The sequence below is a fragment of the Notolepis coatsorum genome (genome assembly GCF_963971535.1).
Source record: "Notolepis coatsorum genome assembly, chromosome: 4".
Taxonomy (NCBI): domain Eukaryota; kingdom Metazoa; phylum Chordata; class Actinopteri; order Aulopiformes; family Paralepididae; genus Notolepis; species Notolepis coatsorum.
The window spans coordinates 144,672,973-144,693,406 of NC_140168.1; the positions used below are offsets into that span (position 1 = coordinate 144,672,973).

The 20,434-nt window shown below is 42.4% G+C and overlaps 1 protein-coding gene across 1 annotated transcript in view; it reads right to left on the bottom strand.

Moving 5' to 3' along the window:
* Window positions 1-1,615: 1,615 nt before the first annotated feature.
* The window catches only part of gps2 (G protein pathway suppressor 2), a 36,380-nt gene continuing 17,561 nt past the window's right edge, over window positions 1,616-20,434 (bottom strand). Inside the window, exons 8-10 of the mRNA XM_084312797.1 lie at window positions 12,255-12,338; window positions 5,230-5,306; window positions 1,616-1,756 (exon numbers count right to left, since the gene is read on the bottom strand). Of these exons, the coding sequence (XP_084168923.1) occupies window positions 1,664-1,756; window positions 5,230-5,306; window positions 12,255-12,338 (254 nt within the window). The 3' untranslated portion in view covers window positions 1,616-1,663. The remainder of the gene's footprint in view (window positions 1,757-5,229; window positions 5,307-12,254; window positions 12,339-20,434) is intronic.

Sequence of the window (20,434 nt, forward strand, 5' to 3'; positions counted from 1 at the left end):
CGAGATTAGAAATGGCTAAACTAAAAGACTACACAAATGACGTCGGTGTCGAGAAGTACAAATGCAAAAAAATATATACAATTAACAAAAAGAGAAAGAGAAGGGAAGGATAGGGGAGGGCCTTCTCTCACAAACAGTTGCCAACGAGTGAGTAGGTCTGCGTACATTCAGTAGCTTCCTACAATCGGGGAAAGCAAGTGGAAGAAAAAAAAAAGTCACAATTGTGTAAACGTTTCTTTTTTTTGTACATTTGTTCCCCCTGATTCATTAAGGGCTTCACCTCCTAGATCTACGTTGTTGGTTCTGTTTGGGGGGCTCGTTCAGTGAGGCCACACGCCTCACTCCCAAACGTTGGTGTAGAAAACGTTGCACAGAGCGGATGCCACTGTCCCATCACTGTGAAAAGAGGACGTACGTCTGTTCGGTGTGGCGGTTTTCTGCATCAACCGGCGGCCACCTCTGAACCAGCCCCAGCCTCCACGCCCCATGTCCTGTTAAATATTTTGTGGAACAATATAGCTTGAAACGGTCTATGAAACCTTAAGTTTGTCAGGATGACACACGCAGGTTCCGTTCATTTGTTCCGACGTAGGGATCAGGGAACGACACACAAACGAAGCTCAACTCCTAGCGTTTCTCGGAGGAGTCCTTCAGCCAATCATCTGTCTTATCTTTGTTCACGCCCCCTTAAGCCCTCCTGCTGGACAGAGACCCTGGAGACACTGCCTGAACGGCACAGGTTGGAAGAAATGACCAGAACATTGAACAAGGTGTACCACACAAGTACAACCTCCACGTACTTCTTACTTTGTACTGAGATCCATTCTGGTGTTTACTGTGTTTCACAAGATGAAAGTCCACAACTGAATGTCTCCCCAGCCGCCAAATTAAAGATGACAAAAACGTGTTAAAAATGACGTGTGCTTATTCCTTTTCTTTCTTTTATTTGAACAGCGTAAATCTTTAAAAAAAGACATGTGTAGATAGAACACAAATTAAATCAAAATGTCTACTTCTGAAAAAAAATGAAAAGAAGTCAAAATATTCAATGTTCTTTTAGAAAAACGGTTCTTCCCCGTTCCGGCGGTCTCCGGTCCAGGAGATCTGGCCGACTTATCGTCCGTCACAGAGACGCGTTACGAGTGCTACGAGTTCTTGAAGGTTCTCCTCTCATCATAAGCTTTATGCAAGACATCTGCAATCAACGGTTTCTTATGCAAAGGGACACAAAATAAAAACGTTTTCTTGTCAGTCATGTTTAAGTGATTTTAAGTATCATCCGTCAACGTAAAACACATTATATAAATCGTGTTTTTTTAAACGCGGATGCAGGTTCAAAATACATGAGAAGAGATGAAGCTCAAAAGATCGCCGACGACCGATCTAGGAAAATATTTTTAAAATATGAAGCACAGAGAGAGAGAAAAGTTCAAACTACTATACAAGAAGAAGGAGACACGCGAGGCCTGAACAAGCCCTGGAATCTGGGCCTTTTTCCGATCCACCGCCATCCTCCGAGGAAGTCTGAAGAAGAAGTTGTCCCGTTGGCTCTTCCGACACGCCTTCCAGGATTGTCCGGGAGCCGGTGAAATCTCAGCGACAGCCTCGGGAAAGTCAACCTAGCGCACACGTGCACGGCGCCCTCCAGCCCGCGGAGACGTGTTCACTTGCCGTGGTGGTAGAACCTCTGTCCGCTCTGGGCGTGGGGCAGGAAGGCGTGTCTCTGGGCGGCCTGCGGAGAGGTCTGGAATGGGGCCTGCCGACACAAAGCGTGGAGGAAACATTGCGGCTTCAATTAGTCACCGTTCACAGAAGTCAGAAGAGGAGAGTATTTCCACAGAGCGAGGATTCACACGTTGGCCAGATTTCACTAGATTCAACGTTCTGGGTTTGAATCTGTAAAAACTACACTTGAAAATGTAGTTATTCGGTCATACTTATTGGTAATTATGAATTATGAAAAGATATAACTTAATTCTGTGATCTTTTTTGGAAAGTTATCCAAGATAACTTTCAGATTTCACTAGATTCTTGGACATTCTGGGTTTAAATCTGTAAATACTACACTTGAAAATGTTGTCACTTATTGGTCATTATTAATTATGAAAAGATATAACTTAATTCTGTGATATTTTAGGGAATTTTTTTTGGAAAGTTATGTGGCTAACAGTGTAATTCTGCTTCATGAAATACCCCCCCCCTGGGTTCCTATTGAGGCCGAGGTCTAAACACACAACTGTGTCCCAAGCACTGAAGTGAGCACGAAGTTCATTCCTTCCTGACTTGTTAATGTGTTTTTTTTTCAGCCCAGCAAAGTTATAAAGGTATAACTAACTTGATTTCCACTATAGTTGGCCTTGCTGTATGAAACAGGCCATACGATGTAGAAAAGCGACTGAATAACCACCATCTAACGCAATAAATACATCAGAACGAAGCTGCTTAGATTCCCATGAAGTGAACCATTCATGAAAACCTCCTAATATTCTGCAACTTCCCCAGAGTTTAGAGGATATTTCCTGACTTAATCTGCCTGGAATAAACACACACCACATATACAAATATCACCAGATTGTTAAAGGAGCATGCCAACTTTTGGGGAAATTAGCTTATTTGCCATCTACCCTCAAGTTAGACAAGCAGATTCTCTGTACATGCATTAGGCTTAGGGAACAGCCGCACCGTTAACCTAGCATTTTAAAAAAAACAGGGCTTTTGAGGTGATGAAATCACTGCAGTGCATCAAAAAATAAATCTGAGTATATATCTGCTTAGAAAACGAAAATGTCTAATTAATATATATATATATATTTTTTTTATTTCTCCATGTAAATACACAGGTCACAACATGTTTACAGGAGAGTTTTAGAGTTGTATTTGGAGTGTATTTCGTGACTGTTGGGAACTAGGCTACACTGGCACACCTACTTCCAGTGAATGACGCTAAGCTAGGCTAACGGTGCGGCTGTTCCCTAAGCCTAATGCATGCACAGAGAAGAAAAGGGTATGTATCTGCTTGTCTAACTCCAGGGTAGATGGCAAATAAGCTAATTTCCCAAAAAGTTGGCGAGTTCCTTTAATATCTGATGTGCTACTCCCAACCTCAGTGGATTTCAATGTCAACTGCATGAGGACTTAAAGAAACACGCCAACATTTTGGGAAGATAGATACCAGTTTCCTCTCTGTGTGTTCAGTACAAAGCTATCTGGCTGCACGTTAGCCTAGCTTAGCACAATGAATGGAAGCCTAGGCTACCCGTCACCCTCCGCTTCCATTCATTGTGCTAAGCTAGGCTAACGTGAGGGTCAGATAGCTTTCTACTGAACGCACAGAGAGGAAACTGGCATCTATCTTCTTGTCTCTCTAGAGAAGACGATAAGCTAATTTCCCAAAATGTTGGCGTGTTCTTTTAAATGCAGAAAACCCTTCACTAGCTTCAAATTACGCTGATGCAACATGGAGTGAGTGTGGTTCACTGAAAGTGCTGCAAACGAAGCAAGCCAAATATTCACGCCCGCAAAGCAATCGTCCGCGGTGCTAATAAACGCATCGCCTCTGGGAGCTTCCAGTGTGTCCCTAAAGTGATCCGTGCCCATCTTGAAAAGACAGGAGTTCCAACCTCCAAACATGTTGCCGGCATCCCAAACACAATGCCGGTCACATCCGTCCTCAATTTCAATTACATTTATGTATTTAAACATAGGGACAATGCACATTAACACTTTAATCGCCAAAAACGCTGGAACACGTCTTTCCCCGCCATGCTCATTCTGCCAAAGACGCTGAACAGGCTGAACATAGCTAGACGAGTCATAAGTAATTTGTAGTGCTGTCAGGCGATTACATTTTTTTATCTAATTAATTACAGGATTTGTAATTAACACTTTAATCGCCGATGACGTGTTTAGACGTCATTCCTAGCCATGCTCATTCTGCCGAAGACGCCGTAACTCATCTTTGATATCAATATTTCAAAAATCTGTGATCGAAATCATATTTCTCCCCCGGAGACATGAGATGTACTGTTGAGCCCCCCTCAACTCTCCAACGGTTCAAGAGCGCCATCTGGTGGCCGATCGGCGGATCGCCCAGGGCGGAAACAGGAAGTGGAAGCTGCTGCTCATTTCAATTCGGTCCGATCACTCGGTAATAGTCTCAGGACTCGAGCTGGACACAACGGATAGCAATCCGTTACCAATAACTCGATAAAACAACATGATTTGGGCGTATATACTATTATACAACCTGGAAATGGATCTCATATTTGTACATCCCATAATAGGAAAATGTCTGTTCCATGCTCATCGCCCAACGGCGCGAGGAAGCTACGGTAAGATTCAGCGTTATTTTTCAATGTGTTCGATACTAACTGCTCTAATGATCATATCACCCACACTAGATGAATCATATAACATTGGCCACGGAATTATAAACGACCCCCCCCCCCCCATCCGGTCATCATCAGATCATACTTAGTAACTTCTAGAAGCACGTCCAGTTGACATTTTTTATCTCGCGCAGATTGTTATCAAACTGTATTTGATCATCAATATAATGCATTTGGAGCTATAAATCACGTTCTGGAGAAAGCTGCAGAAAACGATAAAAACACTTATACTTTAGACCGTATTTTAGTATGATATGTGAATGAAAAAGTATAACGTTGCTACACCCTGAACAATAGATATAGGACGTTAAATGGGCCATAGTAATGTCAATTTAGCAATACAATTTAAAAAGTTATAGCCCTGCAAAGAAGGGGAACTTCTCCATATTAAATAGGGCTGGCGAAGGATGGTAAATTATGAATTTAAGCATGGCGATCAAAGTGTTAATGAACATTTATATGTAAACATGCCAGATTGTAGCTATAAGCTCATTTGCATTCTGTAGTCTCTTTGCAGGTTGATGTAGACACAAAACATGCAAAGAACATGCAATACAAAGACAATGAACAATAAACAATGTACATAATCATGCAGTACAAAGACCACATGCTGGACAAAATAAAAAACAAAAACAAATGTACATAACCTTATTACAACACACCTCTGACATGACAATACACAGGACTAATTGAAACAAACAATTAACACTGTATGGCGACTGCTCTTAAAAAACCTATGTGTATGTTATGTACAGTAGGCAATATTGCATGTATGTATGCGTCTGTGTGCATGCAGGTGTCTGTACATGACCATAGATGGTGACAAGTCCTGTTGCCTTACCGCATCGGTGAAGCCCGACTGTTGGTTGGCGTGCTCCAGCTGCTTCTGCAGGGGGATCCCAGCCCCAGGGATGAATCCTACACAAGACGGGACAGAGTGACCCGTTAGAACAGGATGACAACACACTAGGGGTGTAATGGTACGTGTATTCGTCCCGCGAATTTACGGTACGGCCATCACGGTGCGGTACGCGCGCCATACGGCGAATACGCCTCAGCACAAACACACCAGTCGCACATGCGAGAACAGCGTGCGGCACACCGTCACAGTCGGGATACAGACTGTGACGAGAGAGGGAGAGAGAGGGACACAGAGCACCCCACACACACGCAGTCGGAAGCGCGCACACAACGCTCCGCATCCCTCCCTCTCCGACTTCAGTTCAGAGCGGGCGAGTGCACGAGAAAGGCACATTTACATTTGAACAGCTGCAGGGTCGTTTTCTTGTTCGCTCAATAACGTTAACCAAATGAAACCAAGGGAAAGACACAACATTCTCCCCACAATCAAATAAAAAAAAGAAGCATACTTTTCCAGACAGATCATCTGAGCTCCAATGTGTTTAAATCCAAATAATCCTCTGCCATTGTTGTAAGTAACATGTCATCTCTGTTCTGTAGTATTCAGTCTCGTCGTGAAGTTAATTCTCTCTGGAAGTGAAACTGAAACTTAAGGATGCGCAAGGATAAGTTGTTAACACTTTCAGAGCCCTTGCTTAACCTTGATTTACCGGTTGAATGCCCACCATCCACTTCAATGTTAGCGTTAAAAACGCCTAATCTATGTTTTGCCCGTCGCTTATCAATGACTCGTTTTCCAGTCAACATTGTCGAAGCGGATTGTTTTTTTATCGGTTAATTTTCGTTTTATAGCATTTTGAAAAGCCCTCGTTTTCAAGGAAAATATAAAGATTCCATGATAAAAGACGTTTACTGGAATATTATAGAATACACAAAAACTGTCATTTTTCGGCCCATTTATGAATCGTTTTCAAATAAACGCTAGATTATCGATAGTATTATGTGTACGTATGCACGCTATATAGGCGATCTGAAAAATCTATTCTCTGATTTCCTCATCAGCGATCACGCACACACACACAGGGCAAACGCTGAGATCACAGCGAATACAACTCGGATTATCCCAAGACTGGTAAAATAGATTCCTTACCTCAGATCAGATGTTCGCCAAAAAGATCATTCCAATTCCTGATCGCCATTCCAAATATCGATCACGCTTATTGATTGAGTATTGGCTACTGTGAATATATATTCCAGGCTGATTCCCGTCCCGCGATGACTTCCATGTTGAGCAGACAGCTTGCCAGCTCAAGGAGCCAGCTGGATCCGCCTCTACATATCGACTGATCCCAGGTCAGTCTAAGCGACTGACCTGCAGTTACACAGGGATAGACGATAGGGGCGCTTTTTTCCATTCTGAGCTGCTGGAGGAGCTGCTGTACCAACGGGAGACTCGGTTGATGAAATAAGATAGCTAATAAACAAATAAAACTATATTTGTCGTCGTGGGCACTCAGTGGGGGGCCTAATAAAACGAGATATGTCGTCCGTGGCACTGAAAGTGTTAAAGGGGCAGTAGGCAAGTGGATGCCTGAACACAGAATGACATCAGTATCACCGACTACCACGGCAAGCCTATAGAAAATTCTATTCTATAGAAGATTCTATTTAACACTTTGGGTGCCATGGGTTAAATTCATTCTATACCATAGGTTGCCGGCTCTATTTGTCTATGGAGAAGTACCCCTTCTTTGCATGGCTATAACTTTTTAAATTCTATTGCTACATTGCCATTATTAGGGCCCATTCAAAGTCCTATATGTATTGTTCATTGTGTAGCAACGTTAAACGTTTTCATTCACATATTCATAGTAAAGTATGGTCTAATGTATAAGTATGTTTTCATCTCTTTCTGCAGCTTTCTCCAGAACGTGATCTATAGCCTCAAATGCATTATATTGATGATGAAATACAGTTTGATGGCAATCGGGGCGATATAAAAAATTTCAATTGGACGTACTTCTAGAATGATCTACGTATGATCTGATGATGACCGGATGGGCGGGGGATCGTTTATAATTCCGTGGGCAGCGTTATATCATTCATCTAGTGTGGGTCATATGTTCATCATAACAGTTTATATGGAATACGTTAGAAAATAACGCTGGATCTTACCGGATCTTCCTCGCGCCGTTGGGACGATCAGCGTGGTGTAGACCGTTTTCGATTATGGGATGTTTATCCTGATGAACCATTTCCAGCTTGTATAATACTATATACGTCCAAATCATGTTGTTTATCGAGTTATTGGCAATGGATCGCTATTATATTGTGACGAGCCAGAGTCCCGGGACATGTACCGAGTGCCCGGAAGTAATATGGCCGACCAGCACAACCTCCATAGCACTTCCTGTTTGGCGATTGCGCCGATCGGCCACCAGATGGCGCTCCTGAACCGCCAGAGAGCTCAGTGGGTCCTCCTGGTGGATCTCAGGCCAGCGGAGGGGAAATATGAATCCGATCACAGATTTTTGAAATATTGATATTAAAGACGCTGTACAGCGTCCTTCGGCAACTTGAGCATGGCCGGGAATGACGCTGTAAAGCGTTTTCCGGCAGTTAAAGTGTTAATAATAATTATTATTATTATCATAAATATAATATATAATTTTCTTTTTAAAGTATATTATTATAAAAAAAAAAGTCTGTTGTACCGAACTCGTACCGAACAGTGACCCCAATACCGAGGTACGTACCGAACCGTGGCTTCTGTGTACCATTACACCCGTACAACACACACATTTGACCTCACAGCACCATTGGCATCTTGGAGCCTATTCTACACCTTCAAATGACTGGTTGGGTTCCTCCAGTTTACTCTGAACTGGGAGAAACTGTTTTTTCCTTTGACGCTTCCAACACCTGGAATGCCCTCTGACTGACTGTGAAGCTGAAGGTTCCATAGATATAAAGAGTAGATGACTCACCCGCGCTGCTGGCCAACGGAGAACGACATTGCCACATAGTGGCCATCTTGCTACAGGGTAGCACGCCCACTCATAACATGAATGTCTATATTAGTGCATGTACTATTGAAATAACCATAGCTTGCTCAATTTTCAACCGTGTAGTTTGTTGAAAACGTCATCATACTGCATACTTATAATGGATTTTCATATGAAATTTAAAAAAAATGTAATAAAAGTTCTTCCAAGCAAGAATCATAGCCACGTTAATAACGTTTGTAATAAACGCGAGTATTTTTGTTTGTGCAGATCACTCACCTTAACTGGTTCGGGGCCAACCACGTATACGTGTTTGGGAGCCGACCTTTGAAGGCCAACCACGTATATATACACATGTTAAACTCGTTTTTGCTTTTATTCCATTTTAATATCCCGGATGTTGTCACAGAGCTGTATTTTGGCTGGAAAAGGCATATTGGGACTCCAAAAGTGCAGTACCGGCCAGATCCTGGTATTGGCGCTGTCTCGAGAATGCAGTTTCCCCTGTTGCAGATCGGGTGTCACTTTTTTTTCGCTCCGGGTGGACTTTTCTGTTAGCCTAAAGCTATGGCTTCACCAGATCGCCTGGAATACTTTTTGCGACGCCGAATTCAGTATACAGTAAAGGAATATAGCATCAGCCAATGGACATATCGATCTACCAGATGGCGATCAAATAACTGGGAAATTATTTTTGGAATCCAACCGGCCACAGGTAAGAACGATTTGATGTCAATTTCAGCCTGATCGGGCCATGTTTTCATAGCCATCCACCCGGTCAGCGTATCTTGTTGCAATAACAAATGGCGTTATTGGTAATCAATAATCAGAAATGACTTCCCCCGCCCCCCCCTTTTCATGTATTCGTGGTGGAACATGATACCGATCATATGCATTTTGATTTTTAACTCTAGCTTGTGTAGGGCCGAAACGCCAATCGATTTAACGTTATTAGCTTATCGCCCTATAACTAGCGTTGCAGGAATTATACCAGACCATTCCGATATAACATTCATATTCACAACGCTATAAAATATATTTCTTTATGGCATATAGAAGGGAAGGTTTATACTGTCAATTGACAATGACAATGGACACATAGCAATAATATAAAATATAGATTTAGCTCTACAAACAACCTCACGCACAGTGAAACGTTGTAATGAAAAGCTGGCCTCCTAGAGTGGGCCCTGTCTAATCCCAATGGCCCCGAATGTGTTAAAGCAGTAGCACCATAGCAAGATGGCCACCGGTGAACTACGTGGGAGACTCTGCCTTGCGCCATCTAGTCTTTATATATCTATGGAAGATTCTTCCTTCTTTTGTGTCAAAGTATGATCCCCGACCACAGTGTGTCGACTTGTAACCATCTATTTTATTTTATAGTTTATTCTTGTTTATTGTGCCTATATGCATGAAATCGCTGATAAAACGGTGTCTTGTTTTGTAAGCTCGTCGTCGATGTAAATGAGGGTAACCTCAGTGTCTTACGAGTTGAAATAAAGGTTTGAAATGAAAATGAAACACACGACACAATTCAGATAATTTTACACCGTTGCTATACTAGATATCTCGTTAACACTTTGAGTGCCAACGATGAGATTTCTCGACCTAACTCGCCATGTGTCGAGTGCCAATGACGAGTTTTCTCGTTATTTCTTTTATTAGCAATATCCATTCATTTTTCATCCATCCAGCCTGACGTTATCATTGGGAATGGCTCTGAGCTCGAAAAAGGGCAAATAACGCCGCCTATCGTCTCCCGGATGGTAATGCGCATCATTGGAATGGATTGAGTGGCCATGTGCATCAGAAAAAAAGTCCGGTCCCGGGTTTCCCCATCTCTGGCAAGCAGTGTCTGTTACCACATTCACTGGGGAGGCTCGGAGCAGCTTTCGATTATGTGTTTCAGACTATAACGTTGGATCAATAAACGCGATGAATATTTGGAATGGCGATCAGGAATTGGATTAATCTTTTTGTAGAACATCTGATGTGAGGTAAGGACTCTATTTTACCAGTATTGGGTTAATCAGATGTTTTTTTCATAGCGATCACAACGTGTCTGTGTGTGTGCGTGTATGACGTTAGCGCTGACCAGGTCATGGATAATAGATTTTTCAGCCCGCTTCTCTTCTCTATAAGTACACATATACTATCAATAATCTAGCATTTATTTGAAAACTATTCATAAATCAGCCAAAAAATTACGTGTTTTGTGTATTCCACTAAAGGGCTATTATCGCGGAATTTCTCTGAAATTTCTCGTATTCAAAACGGTATAAAACGGAAATGTACCAATGAAAAAACAATCCGTTTCGTACATGTTGACTGCAAGCAAGTCATTGATAAGCGAGGGGTGTTTTAGACCCATAGCCATAATTTAAGATATAGTTTAAGCGTTCGCAAATATGCCCAACCTCCCATTGACTAAAGCGCTGGCACTCAAGGGGCGTGGCACCCAATGTGTTAAGCGTTGGATGTCAACGACAATTATAATTTTGGTTGATATTAATTAAGGGATATACAGCATCTCTATCGAGGGTGTGGCAGAGCACTGGGAACACAAGAGGCAGGCTAGTAGGTAGGGATGGGAATCGAAAACCGTTCCTAATTGGCCGATGCCTGGAACCGTGTGGCTCCCGTGACTTTCGATTCCCTTATCGCTGCCAGGTTTTTCCTACAGTTGCGCAATAACGTTAGCATGTAGCCATGGCAGACTCTATTTGATTCCTTAAGGGCTCGAAATTGCCTGGGTTTTGGTAATATGCTCCCGAAATGCTCCCGCTGTTTGGCTACTTCTATGTGCAGTGAAAACTACTTGAATGCTTTAGAACCTAGTCATTGATTTAGTTCAGGGTGAGCTAAAATTAGCCGCGGAGCTAACGCTAGCTAACGTGAGCTAACGCTATTTAATCAAGCTCACAAAGAGAGATAAACAGCTGACAGCGGATAGTACAGGTACAAATACAATAAAACAGCAGGTGGGGGCTGTTGTGTAAACCTTGTACTCTTTAGTTCACATAATAATAAGTGTTTGTTTACTAGTCTGTACACTGTAAGCCAGGAAGTACCGTGGTGGTGCAACATACAAATGTGTCCGTGTAGCAACACAAGCCAATACCTTATAGGACAGGGGCCCGGGGAGGGAGCTCTGTGTGTGTGCGTGTGTGTGTGTGTGTGTGTGTGTGTGTGTGTGTGTGTGTGTGTGTGTGAGACAGAAGTCAGAGGAATAACAACCTGTTATTCAATAGATTAAATTAGTTTAAGAATAAAAAAATAAATACATTTTAAGAGAATCTCAAATACATTATTTTATTTAAGTGTAGGCTATAGTTAATGTTTTATCTTTTACAGTTTTTGTATTTTTCTGACATGGGGGCTCAACAATAAATGACAATCAGAAATGTCAAGTTGCATGTTGTTATTCTAACCAGCTTAGACCCCTACGCTCTGCATCTTCTGGCCGCCTCAGACCTACTCCTATCCAAGCTCCGGGAGGGTCATCAAAGAGAAGTCACCTATTCTCAGTCCTTGCCCCACAATGGTGGAATGAACTACCCACCCCAGTTAGGACAGCCGAATCACGTCCAATCTTTCGCCGTCGACTAAAGACTCACTTCTTCAACCATTATCTGAATAAAAAAAATATATATCTAACCCTAACTAACCGTACTGTCATGCACTTGTCCTAATAAACTAACCTACACTGTAGCACTAAACACTTTGATGAACATTGTTGCTCAGCTGATAGAGTTGTGCCCTTCCTGATGGCTTGTCGTACAGAACTTGTAAGTCGCTTTGGATAAAAGCGTCCGCTAAATGACTAAATGTAAATGTAGTTCTGTTGCATTTCCAATTTATTTATGTAAATTATAAATCGATCAGGTATCGATAAGGGTATCGATAAAGAATCGAATCAATAAGCAGAATCGATAATGGAATGGTATCGATAAAATCCTATCAATTCCCATCCCTACTAGTAGGCGGAGGTGCTGACCAGACTGGGTGGTGAAGTGTCCGTGGACAGGGTAGCTGGGCTGCTGGTGAGGAAGGTACTGCATGGTCTGGAAAGCAGAGGCGCCTGGTGGAAGGAGGCGTAAGAAGTATGTTATACACAATTCACCTCAGGGTCATTTTACACATGCAAATTACTAGGGCTGTCAGTTTATCGCGTTAGATTAATTAATTACACAGCAACAAAAAAAAACACATTTACAGACTTTTTTTTTTTAATATTGCTATTTGCATGTTCTTGGTATCTGATTCTAGGGACATCTATGGATCTCAGGGAATGTATTCCCAGTGTCAGGAATACTGTGTCTGTTACTAGGCTTGAGTAAATTGTAATGAACCAAATGAGAATATCAATAAAAAATGTTTTATCTTTGACTGAATAACACCATGCAAAAATTTACCAGACCTGAAAAATCTAAGCAAATGAATAAATGGAAGATGATTAAACAGAAGGTTTTGTAGATACAGTACTGAATTCTGCCATCCGGACACATGCCATTTGAAATATGATTATAGAATATCAGGCCTAAAATGGTTATGCGATTAAAATGCAATTAATTAACACTTTGATCGCCATGGTTCAAATTCATAATTTACCATCCCTAGCCAGCTCTATTTGTCTATGGAGAAGTTCCCCTTCTTTGCAGGGCTATAACTTTTTAAATTCTATTGCTAAATTGCCATTATTATGGCCCATTCAATGTCCTATATCCATTGTTCAGGGTGTAGCAACGATATACTTTTTCATTCACATATTCATACTAAAATATGGTCTAAAGTATAAGTATGTTTTTATCGTTTTCTGCAGCTTTCTCCAGAACTTGATTTATAGCTCCAAATGCATTATATTGATGATCAAATACAGTTTGGTAGCGATCGTTGGCAGATGAAAAATTTCAACTGGACGTGGTTCTAGAAGTTACTACGCATCATCTGATATTGACCGGATGGGCGAGGGGGCGTTTATAATTCCGTGGGCAACGTTATACCATTCGTCTAGTGTGGGTCATATGGTCATCAGAGCAGTTTATATGGAATACGTTAGAAAATAACGCTGGATCTTACCGTATGTTCCTCGCGCCGTTGGGGGATTAGCGTGGAGTAGACAGTTTTCGATTATGGGATGTTGATCCTGATGAACCATTTCCAGGTTGTATAATACTATATACGTCCAAATAACGTTGTTTATTGAGTTAGGGCGAGCGATTGATTATCCAGTGTGTTGAGATGGGGTCCGGCCGCGAGTGCCCGGACGGATTATGGATGAGCACTTCCTGTTTGGCGCGCCCCTCCCTCTTGGCACCGGATGGCGCTCTTGAACCGTTAAGACAGTTGAGTGGAGCTTACCAGTACATCTCATGTCTCCGGAGGAGAAATATGATTTCGATCACAGATTTTTGAATTATTGATATCAAAAACGAGTTACGGCGTCTTCGGCAGAATGAGCATGGCTAGGAATGACGTCTAAACACGTCATCGGCGATTAAAGTGTTAATTACATATCCTGTAATTAATTAGATAAAAAAATGTAATCGCCTGACAGCACTACAAATTACTTATGACTCGTCTAGCTATGTTCAGCCTGGCTGGGGCGAGTAGCCATGGTCTAGCGCAGTGTTTCCTCAACTGGTGGGTCGCGGGCCATTTTGAATGGGTCGCGGATGTGTGTGTATTTATTAAAAAAAAAAAAAAAATTTGCACTACCTATCTTTGTGAAAGTGGCTTCTCAGCTCTGGTCCAGCTGAAGACAAAGCGGAGGAACAGATTGGACATTGAGCATGACCTCAGAGTTGCTTCGTCTACCATCACCCCAGACTTTGAGACTCTTGTCAGGAGCAAACAACATCCCCAGTTATCCCATTAGTTCCCTGGGATGTTAAGCTAAGAAGTCTGCTAAGGATATATTATTTATTATTATTATTATTATTATTATTATTATTATTATTATTACATTGTGTTTTTAGCCCTTAGTTGCACTTTTGTTGCAACCCCAGTTATCCCATTAGGTCCCCCAAACTTACTGTAGGTCTGTTATGTTAAGCTAAGAAGTCTGCTAAGAAGCATAATTATTAATTATTATTATAATTATTTTATTTCATTGGGTTTTTAGCCCTAGTTGTACTTTTGTTGCAACCCCAGTTATCCCATTAGTTCACCCAAACTTAGGTATGTTATGTTAAGCTAAGAAATCTGCTAAGAAGCATATATTATTTATTATTATTTTATTTCATTGGGTTTTTAGCAATAGTTGCACTTGTGTTTATTTCATGTTTTGAAAGATTGCGTATTACTGCAATTTTTTTTTACATAAATCATAGTGGTTCAAAAATGTGGGTCGCAACTTAATAAGGAAAATGTTGGGTCCCGAGGCTAGACCAGTTGAGAACCACTGGTCTAGCAGAGTTAGGAGAATAATACATACTGATTATACTGATTATTGTTTAGTATTACTACTACTATTTAGTATTACTATTAATGTTATAGACATTAATCACGTTTCTTCCGCCGTTTCTTACGTCCATCTCGATTCTCCTGGCTGGAAGGCCCAGACGGGATAGGGGTCACCACTGCTGGTGGCACATAGCCAGGGTAAAATGCAGGAGCATTTATATAGGGTGACAGGGGTGGTGCTGACATCATGGCAGGAGTAGAGGTGGGGGGAGACGATGCAAGATCTCACCATTGAAGAATTTTTCAGGTTGAAGTAGTCCTCGAAGGTCAGGTTGGCGTATGTATCGTGCTGAGGCCACGCCCCTTGCCTTATCCCCACTATTGTCTCCCACGTATGGGGAGACTTCAGCTTGTCATCGGCAAACTTCCTCCCCTGGTCATCAAAGAGCTGGATTCTCTGGTCTGCATGGTCGTCATCGTCACACATTATCCCAAGAAGGGGCGGTACCTGCCGCATCCATGTTGTTCCTTGGTGAAGTATGGGGTAGTCCATTAACGAGGTAGAGGGTGTAGGTGAGCCCCCTGTGGCCAGAGGTACATCACCGAGTATATCCATCCATCACAGTATCTCGTAGGATGACTTCATCTTCATCCAGGGCATACGGTATGGCCTGTGTGACTGAGTTATTCATCAATTTTGTTTTAAAGCCACCTCAGGTCTGGTGTAGTCTGGTCGGTGTGGTCTGGTCGAGGACAAACTCTTGACTGACACTCAAGAGAGCTCTGCCCATATATCTCCTCTGAAGGGCACCTTATCTCTTTGTCGGGGAGGGCTCTATCCCTCCCCCGCACCCAGATGTACTTCGTCATCGTCAGGGAGGGGACAGTCTCTCCCCCGTAGGCACATTATGAAATGGGCATCCCCCTGCCTGGTCGGTGACCAGGAGGGGTATCTCAGGTCCAGGCATTCCCTGGGCCTGAGGTTCCGTTCGAGGGTCTTGAGGAATTTAAAGAGGGCCATAGCCTCCCTTTCCGATGCTTGGGGCCATTTAGTATACAGGATTATTTTGGCCGTAGCCGGTTCTCCTGTCTGATACTGATTGGCTTCCTGTCCAGGCTCACCTCTACTGCTCGGGTACCATTTATTCTGGTGGTAGAACAGTTGGATAATTTTTCCCAGGGTCCCCATTCTAGATTACTCTTGTATCTAGAACGTGCTATGACCGTGGTACAGTCTCTTTTTTATCTTAGTAGATATTTCGGGTCTGAGGGGTACACTGTTAGTACTTCGGCACCCACCACACCTAGACATATTGCGTCCCTTTGTGTGGCCAGGTCCCTCCATGTCCTGTATTTGTTACATTCCCCTTCTGGATTCAATATCCAACATTGGGGGTCCGGATCGGGTAAGGAGCAGTAGGGACTTTTTTTCCTTTTCCCGATCCGTTTCTCCCAAAGAGGTGGATTTATAGCCTGACCAGGCCTCCCATCTCTTTAAGGTGTTTCTCGGTTTGCAAGGGACATGGGTGATCATCCTATAGAATGTCACTGGTATCCCTTCGCATTCCTTAAATTGTCGGTTCGTCAAATTCCCACTCAGTACGAGTCCTGGGGTAATCGACTGCCCTTATGGACCCCAGAATCAGTGCTATGGCGAGTGCGACCAAAGTCACTTATATTGGGACACCAAGGCTCCAACAGATTTTTTGGGTTGGTTCGTCAGGCTAGGTGATATCTCCTCTATATCAGGAGTTTCCCTGCCCTCGGATTCATTCTTCAGGCTAGGTGATATCTCCTCTGTATCAGGAGTTTCCCTGCCCTCGGATTCAGGTTGACTGACAGCGTGCATTTGTACTGTCTGGTTGCACAGCGTGCATTCGTACTGGTTGCTTTTTCTTTGGTTGTTTGTTTCCCCTGGTGATATGGACTTTCCCTTTGGTTGGCTGGGTTGACCACAAACGTGCAGTTTCCTTTTGTTACAAAGTTTTGTAACCATATGGAACACACCCACAGGTGCTGTATGTGTTTTGGATTGCCATGTTGAGTTCTTGATCTGATAACACAAGAGATCTCATTTAGTCTGGGTATACCCGGCGGCATGGTCCGTTCCCCTATTGGAGGGGTTCGGTGTGGGTATCTGGGGCAATAGGTTCCACTGCCCCTGAGGCCCAAGGTTGTCGAGCCAGAAGGCGGGAGCCGTGGCTGCCGTGTCCCTTCTGGTCCCCATTACCGCGTGCTGTAGTGAGGACAGCTCTGGGTAAAGTGGTTCTCGGTTTTGCAAATTCATCGCTTCCCGTGAACGTTGCAGGAGTCCCAGGATATTCCCCCAGGTCTCCTGAGTAGTTTGACCCACTTCTGGGTGAGTAATCTGACCCACTCCTAGGTGCAAAGACCCCCAGTCCGTCAGCCGAGGGTAAACCCTCGTTTTCTGTGACGTGGGAATGACTGTGGCCTGAGTAGTCTAACCCACTTCTAGGTGAGTAGTCTAACCCACTTCTAGGTACTAAGAGCCCCAGTGCAGGAAACTCAGTTTTTCATTCATACCTATTATTTATTAAAAGGAACACACCAACATTTTGGGAAATTAGCTTACCGTCTTCTCCAGAGAGAGACAAGAAGATAGATACCAGTTTCCTCTTTGTGTGTTCAGTAGAAAGCTATCTGGCTGCATTTCTTTATTTCTTTATTTCAGATCCCCATTAGTCACTGCCTCAGCAGCGACTATTCTTCCTGGGGTCTGGATGTTAGCCTAGCTTAGCACAATGAATGGAAGTGGACATGACTGGTTAGCCTAGGCATTGTACAACTAACACCTCTCCCGAAGGCTAACCGGTCATGTCCGCTTCCATTCATTGTGCTAAGCTAGGCTAACGTGCAGCCAGATACCAGTTTCCTCTCTGTGCGTTCAGTAGAAAGCTATCTGGCTGCACGTTAGCCTAGCTTAGCACAATGAATGGAAGCGGACATGACCGGTTAGCCTTCGGGAGAGGTGTTAGTTGGACAATGCCTAGGCCAGTGGTTCTCAAACTTTTTACACCAAGTACCACCTGAGAACGTAGCTGGCTCTCCAAGTACCACCATATGACCGGCGTTAAAATACAGTCTATTCAGCTATGCACAGTTCATGCAGGAGGCAAATGTATTCCTGATACCATTATTTATTGTTAACTTGTCAGACACAGCCACAATGTACAAAGAGATAGCACTAGAACTACGCTTCCACACAACTCATCCAATGCAAGGGGCATTGAGAACATAATAACTAACATTCTCACATAGCAAGTGAGAAAATTAAGAACTGTATTTCAGCAAATGTACTTAATTCTCTCTATCTCTCTCTCTCTCTCTCTCACACAGCAAGCAATTGTCCGTCATTCTCTCTCACTCACACACACACTTATTTTGTTACAAAAACTTAATTTCCTGCATTCTGGTGCAGGCATTTTTACCCTTTAAATGCCAGTGTTTGTGATGGGCATCACAAATTATTGTAAAAAAGAAGAAAACATATTCAATAATTTTTTGAATGTTTACCCTTTAAATGCCAGTTTGTGTGATGGCATCACAAATTATTGTAAAAAAAAACACAAAAAGTTAAATATTTTCAATATATCAAATGCAAAGTACATTTTTCTGGGGGAGATTATTGCAGGCTAGGCATGCGTCAATGATTAGCAGCAACACATTTTGATGGATTTTTTGTAATGTCAGATTTAACACCAACTCTTTTCAGAAAAGTGGGAGTATTTCATTTTTTATCTGACATTACAAGAAATCTAAAAATAAATAGTTATGATCAGGGCTGAAGTTTAATTAAAGATTTATGACTGTTTAGACTGCATTACTCTCTGTCACAGTGATCTCCTGGCTGTTCCCCACTTAGGTTATCTAACTATCGCGCCGCCGCAAACAGAAACACTGGCCTGGCCTGCTTCTAAGTTCAGTGGCCTGACTGCACCAAAAAAAAAAAAAAAAAAAAAAAATGTTTAGCTTTTTTGGAAATGTTTTCAAGTACCACCAGCAGTACCACCAAGTACCACTAGTGGTACGCGTACCACAGTTTGAGAACCACTGGCCTAGGCTAACCAGTCATGTCCACTTCCATTCATTGTGCTAAGCTAGGCTAACATGCAGCCAGATAGCTTTCTACTGAACGCACAAAGAGGAAACTGGTATCCATCTTCTTGTCTCTCTGGAGAAGACGATAAGCTAATTTCCCAAAATGTTGCCGTGTTCTTTTAACACTTTGAGTGCCAGCGACGTGTTATGTCGTCTTTTCATGCCCCCCGTTGAGTGCCGACGACGCGAATTGTTGTTTTTTTATTAGCGATCTGAATTCATATTTCATCAACCGAGTCTCCCGTTGGTACAGCAGCCCCTCTAGGAGCTCCGATGGGAAAATACCGCCCCCTATCGTCTATCCCTGTGTAACTGCAGGCCATTCGATTATACTGGTGGATCTGTGGAGGAGGAGCCTCCTCGCTCCACTATGCTGGCGAGGGATCTGATGACGAGGGAAGTGATCACGAGACGGAAAGCAGCCTGGAATATATATTTACAGCAGCCAATAATCAATCAATAAACGCGATCGATATTTGGAATGGCGATCAGGAATTGGAATAATATTTTTGAAGAACATCTGATCTAAGGTAAGCAGTCTATGTTACCAGTTTTAGGATAATCAGAGCCATCTTCACTGAGATAACAGCGTGTCCCGTATGTGTATATGTGTGTGTGTGATGTTGAGGAAATGAGAGAATCGATTTCACAGCTTGCTTCTATAGCGTGCATAAGTACACATATACTATCGATAATCTAGCGTTTATTTGAAAACGATTAATAAATATAGTCTATTTGCCAACACAATGAACCCGGAAATTTTGGAACCACCAAACTTTTATGATAGATATGGATAGTATGGGTCACCAGCACTTAGAAACTGCCGGATGCTAAGTTGTACATGTTGGGCAATTTTTTTTATTTGCATAATTAGCACACATTTGCATAATCACCTAAATGGACAAATCTCGGAAACTACTTGATCAATTTCAACAATGTTGGAGTGGTTTTGGGGGTTATTCGGGATGCTGAATCCATTGATGATACTCAATTGCTATATTTACCAACAAAATTTACTCATTTTTTGTGCAATTTTGGTGCATTTTCAGTCAATTAGAATGTTTTAAGAGAACACTAAAATTATTACATTTGGACAGCACAGACATTATGTATTCACAATATCTCTACTGACCCCAAATAGTTCCTATGGTAATGTCATATTGTCATAGTACAGTAGATAGGCAGGTGTATAAAGATCTGCGTTGTCAAGACAAAGACTCAGCTGTGAAGGGCATCCGCTCTTTTATTTAATACCTGTAACATCACAGCAAATTGGAAAAACACTAAAACTGGTCAAACTGTGTTCCTTAATACAATAACAGCTTAATAAAACAGAAATAACAAAAGAAAGGTATTTACATTACTCAAGCATATACGCCACAACATAACAATATGCGCTTCTTGTTCTTTTCAGTTTTCTGATTGAGCCGATTAATGACATGTGTGTGCATCATCCCAGGTCTGAGAGTCACTGAAGGCCATCGCTTCGGATCACTCCACTTGATGAGGCAAGCGACCACATACAGCTGCATATCAAACGTTATATGGCTTTGGCTCATAGCGAGTTGCTTGAGTGTCTAAGTAGGCCATGGTACTAAGCACTGTATCAGGGTGCGCAGGTGGGGAGTCAAGTAGTGGTCCAAAGACACTTAT